The 5,000-nt window shown below is 44.9% G+C and overlaps 1 protein-coding gene across 2 annotated transcripts in view; it reads left to right on the top strand.

Annotated features, from left to right (window-relative positions):
• LOC118776721 (echinoderm microtubule-associated protein-like 4) overlaps positions 1–5,000 on the top strand; it is a 29,717-nt gene that overhangs the window by 15,778 nt on the left and 8,939 nt on the right. For both annotated transcript variants that reach the window (XM_036527249.1, XM_036527257.1), the window contains 4 exons: positions 2,835–2,958; positions 3,546–3,695; positions 3,861–3,930; positions 4,802–4,912. In XM_036527249.1, coding sequence (XP_036383142.1) covers positions 2,835–2,958; positions 3,546–3,695; positions 3,861–3,930; positions 4,802–4,912 — 455 coding nt within the window. The remainder of the gene's footprint in view (positions 1–2,834; positions 2,959–3,545; positions 3,696–3,860; positions 3,931–4,801; positions 4,913–5,000) is intronic.

The raw sequence follows: 5,000 nt of genomic DNA on the forward strand, positions 1-5,000 counted from the left end.
AATTTAAATTAAAAATAAAGTATAAATCTCAGTTAAATTCGAAATCAGAGTTGTCAAAGCAATAATACAAACAACATAAAAGCTAAATATAGTGTAGATTTTTCTTACGCTCTCTGGGTCTCTCTCTCTCACTCTCTCTCTCTCTCGTTCTCCCTCCTCTCTCACTCAGTATCATGGTCTCTACCTTATATCATCTTATAGTCTTTACCACTTAGTTTCTACCTCTACCTTCCACTATCTCCTCCTCTACCTCCCTAACTCCCTCTCTCGCACTTTCTCTCTTATTTTTTTATTGTCAGGGCATCCCAAAGCTACAACAGCATTCACAGGCAATATCAAGGGCAACTGCAGTATAGGACATGGACATGCTTTTATAGTATACATTTATAGTACAAAAGTACAGTATAGAGCACTAACATGTCTATACACAAATATAATACAGAAGTGCAGTGTACAACACTGACATGCTTATACACATTTATAGTACAACAGTTCAGTGTAAAACACTAACATGCTTATACACATTTGTGGAAGGCATAAAAGCATAAAAGGCATAAAAACAAATTCAACATTATTAGAACACATATTTTACTTTTAAATAAAATGAATTATCAACGGTTGTATTGACAAAAGGTGCCGCAAGCAAAAGGTGTGCAAGCACAACTGGCCTATTCATCTACCTCCTGTTAGCTCCACACGGCGCGTTCACAGTGTGACCCTCAGGCTGTGACATGTGGCCTCAAATTGGGTTGCTAGCAGGGATATGGCCCCTCTCCCAGCATCCCTCGTGTTTCCGAAACGTTAGGAGAACAGTAGCCACTCTATTAAAGAATTTTTCTATTCCAATGTGTTAAATGCCGAAGCTCCCTCGCCTCCCTCGCCTCCCTCGCCTCCCTCTCTCTCTCTCGCTGTCTTTGCCTTCAGCTCAGTTCAGTACAGTGTGCTTTGTAAGCATAACAAATCAATATTTCAACTGCCAACTTATTACATACAAATGATGTGTTAAGTAACAATAATAGGAAGCGATAATGATGAAACACAAAATTATACAACATACATTCCCGATTTTGATTACAATAACAGCAAAATGAAAATTAAGGCACATCTACACATTCAGGCAAAAAATATGATTACATATGTTCAAACCAAAAGAAAAAGTAACCCGATGAAGAGCAGTAGTAGTAATAATGATAAGATGAAGAAGAAGAACAGCAGTTAGTTAATAATAAACTAGTATGTTTAAATGTTGGTTCATTGCCACTGTATAGCTCTGCTTTATTCACTTTCTCACTCTTATGAAGATCAGTTAACCACTCTCTCCGTTTCTCCTCCTCTCGCTCCCTCTTTGATGTGAAATGCTCAGGGCAGTTCTCCCTCCATCCCTCCCTCTCACTCTCTCTCCCTCTATCTCCCTTTGTCCCCCTCTCTCTCTCCCTCTCTCTCTGTCTCTCTCTCTCCCACTCACTCCACCCATGCAGTTTAACCCCAGCTATCCACCATTCCACTAACCCTCCCCGCAATGCGGTGATGAGCTCCCACAGGCTGCGCTCGCCCTGTCAGGCACAGGGATGACCCCGCTTTTACAGGGGACACTCTTCAGGGCCGTGTCCTCAAAGAAGAGTGGTCACCCCCACATCGCCCCCTTCAGGCAGGGAGAATCATGACATTGTTCACGCCTTCCACTCACGCTGCGACATCGTAATTTTTGTCTGTCCCCAGTGCCGTGGCCCAGAGGAGGGGGGTGGGTTTGGGGGGTCTCCACTAATCCCTCTAACCCCACCTTCTCCTCTCTGATCCCCCTATTTGAGGCTGCAACACATTATTTATTCACTCATCTGACGCCCTAATCCAGAGTGATTTATGTAGATTTATGTAGATTATATAGATTTGTACGTGCGACCCATTTATACAGATGGGCATTTAAAATGGAAAGCCAGGGTGTTCTAAAGGGGAAATTTGGACCATTCAGCTGAGACCAGCCCAACCCTAAAGCTGCTATTTACTGAATGCTAGGAGTTCAACAAAGCAGAAAAAACAGAATGAGATAATCATTGATACAATATGTGTAATGTATAGAAGTGGCTGTTTGTCCCAAAACAATGCAAGGCCCATATAAATAGTTAAAGGAGAGTTTATTGTGTTGCCATCTCAATAAAGGCATTTGAAAGTGATAACGGCTAGATAGGACAAAGAGGGCCACCACCCAGGCATAGTGTCCTAAAACAGCCTTCCCTGGGGTGTCAGGTGAAGCACTTACCTGTCTGTGTTCTGCCCAGTGCATTTAGGGGGGGGGGGGTCTGGAAGTTCCACCTGACCATCCCACCCCTCTCCTCTCCTCACGGCACTTGCTGCGTGTCCCTGTGTCTTTCTGTGTGGCATCTGGCCTTAATGCACCAGCAGAGCACTGACACACAGTGATAACAGAAGGCATGTCTGCTTAAGCCGACTCGCTCGCCGGTCACACCCCAAAAAGCCGTCTCCGAGGCAAACCCAGGGGTCGCACCCCCGACCATAATCGGCGCCCCACTTTCCCGTCCTTAACATGTGTGTTGTCCTTTTGTGCTCAATAAGAGATTATGCGAATTTGAAAAAAATAAACCCAGGGAAACTTTCTGGTTGAACATGAAAAGCACGCACAGGATCTGAGGCCTCTGGAGGGCTGATAGATAAATTCTTTTTTAAGTCCAACCAAACAGTTTCCCTGGATTTGCATAACCCTGTTTTTCTCAGGTCTAAATGTTTGCGGACAGTGGGGTTCCAGGGAAGGCTTGGCCGTAGGGGCCTGGTGTCAGAGACCTGTGTGGGTGATGTGATGTCCTTCTCTGCCCGCACAGAGGGGGACTACATCAAAATGTTCATGAGGGGACGGCCCATCACCATGTTCATCCCGTCCGACGTGCAGAACTATGAGGACGTCCGCACCGACCTTCCACAGGAGAGGCTCAAGCTGGAATGGGTGTATCCTTACCAGCCGGCACGCTGTCTGTCTGTGTGTCTCTCTCTCGTCTGATTTTGTCTGCCTCTGTTTCTGACTCATCTGTCTGCATTTCTGTCTGTGATCTTGCCTGTCTGTTTCTTTCTGTGATCCTGTCTGTCTGTTTATGTCTGTAATGCTGTCTGTCCTTGTTCATGTCTGTAATCCTGTCTGTGATCCTGTTTGTCTGTTTCTGTCTGTGATGCTCTCTGACTGTGTTTATGTCCTTGATCATGTCTGTCTATTCGTCTGTCTCACCCTCTCTATGTCTATCTGTGTATCTCTCTCTCATCTGTTTTTGTCTTTCCCTGTCTGTCTGTGTTTGCGTCTCTGGTCCCTTGTGTTTCTTTGTCTTTGTACTTGTCTGCGTTTCTTCCTATCTCACTCTCATTGTGTCTGTGTTTGTCTCTGTCTCTCAGTCTGTCTCTGTGTCTGTCCGTTTCTCCCTCTCGCTATCTGCGTGTTCATGGTGTGTTTTTGTCTCTCCGTTTGTCTGTCTGTTTCATTGTCTGTCTGCCTGTCTGTGCTTCTCCACCGTGCATGTTTTCGTCCCCTTAACTCGTTTGGCCAGCTTTGGCTACAGGGGCCGTGACTGCAGGGCGAACGTGCACCTGCTGCCCACAGGTGAGAGTGTCTACTTCATCGCCTCGGTGGTCGTGCTCTTCAATTACGAGGAGAGGACCCAGCGCCACTACCTGGGACACACAGACTGCGTCAAATGGTGCGTGGCCTCTTTCCCTCCTATCACCCTCAGCCAGGGCAGTCAGGAGAATCTGCTGAATCATCGAGGCAGAGGATGATGGGATTTCTATTCCTGTTTAACTTTTAATATTTAATAAACTAGGATGTGTGCAAGACATATTCTCTGCCTTTTTCTGTCTCTCAGCCTGGCTGTTCACCCTGATAAGATCCGCATCGCCACAGGCCAGCTGGCTGGGGTGGACAAGGACGGGAGGGTGAGAGATCGTGTTTGTGTGTGTTTGTATTTGCGTGTGTGTGCGTGTGTGTGTTGTTCACCTTTCACTTTCATCACAGCAGCCAGTTCATTAGTGTTCCAAGACGTTTGCTACGATTTTCATTTAATGTACTCTGCAAACATGACATTTCCCCCAGTCACTGCTGCCACTTCTCATAGCCATAAGTGATGTGGTTTATTACATCACAATGAATGACGGTTATCACATCACAATGAACGAGGTTTATTACATCACAATGAATGAAGTTCATCACATCACAATGAACGAGGTTTATTTCATCACAATGAATGACGGTTATCACATCACAATGAACGAGGTTTATTACATCACAATGAACGAGGTTTATTACATCACAATGAATGACGGTTATCACATCACAATGAACGAGGTTTATTAAATCACAATAAATGACGGTTATCACATCACAATGAATGAGGTTTATTACATCACAATGAACGAGGTTTATTTCATCACAATGAATGACGGTTATCACATCACAATGAACGAGGTTTATTACATCACAATGAACGAGGTTTATTACATCACAATGAATGAAGTTCATCACATCACAATGAATGACGGTTATCACATCACAATGAATGAAGTTCATCACATCACAATAAATGAAGTTCATCACATCACAATGAATGACGGTTATCACATCACAATGAATGATGGTTATCACATCACAATGAACGAGGTTTATTACATCACAATAAATGACGGTTATCACATCACAATGAACGAGGTTTATTACATCACAATGAATGAGGTTCATTACATCACAATGAATGAGGTTTATTGCATTGTGATGTCAGTTTTTGATTGGCGATCTTTGCCCTCTGTGCAGCCGCTGCAGCCCCATGTGCGGGTGTGGGACTCGGTCACTCTGTCCACGCTGCAGATCATCGGTCTGGGCACCTTCGAGAGGGGAGTGGGCTCCCTCGCCTTCTCCAAGGCTGTGAGTCTCTGCTCTGCTTAACCGCACACGGACAGATCTTTCTGACGTACACACACACGCAGGCATGCGCTCACACTGACACAGACAC

Source organism: Megalops cyprinoides, chromosome 1, assembly GCF_013368585.1.
Source record: "Megalops cyprinoides isolate fMegCyp1 chromosome 1, fMegCyp1.pri, whole genome shotgun sequence".
NCBI lineage: Eukaryota > Metazoa > Chordata > Actinopteri > Elopiformes > Megalopidae > Megalops > Megalops cyprinoides.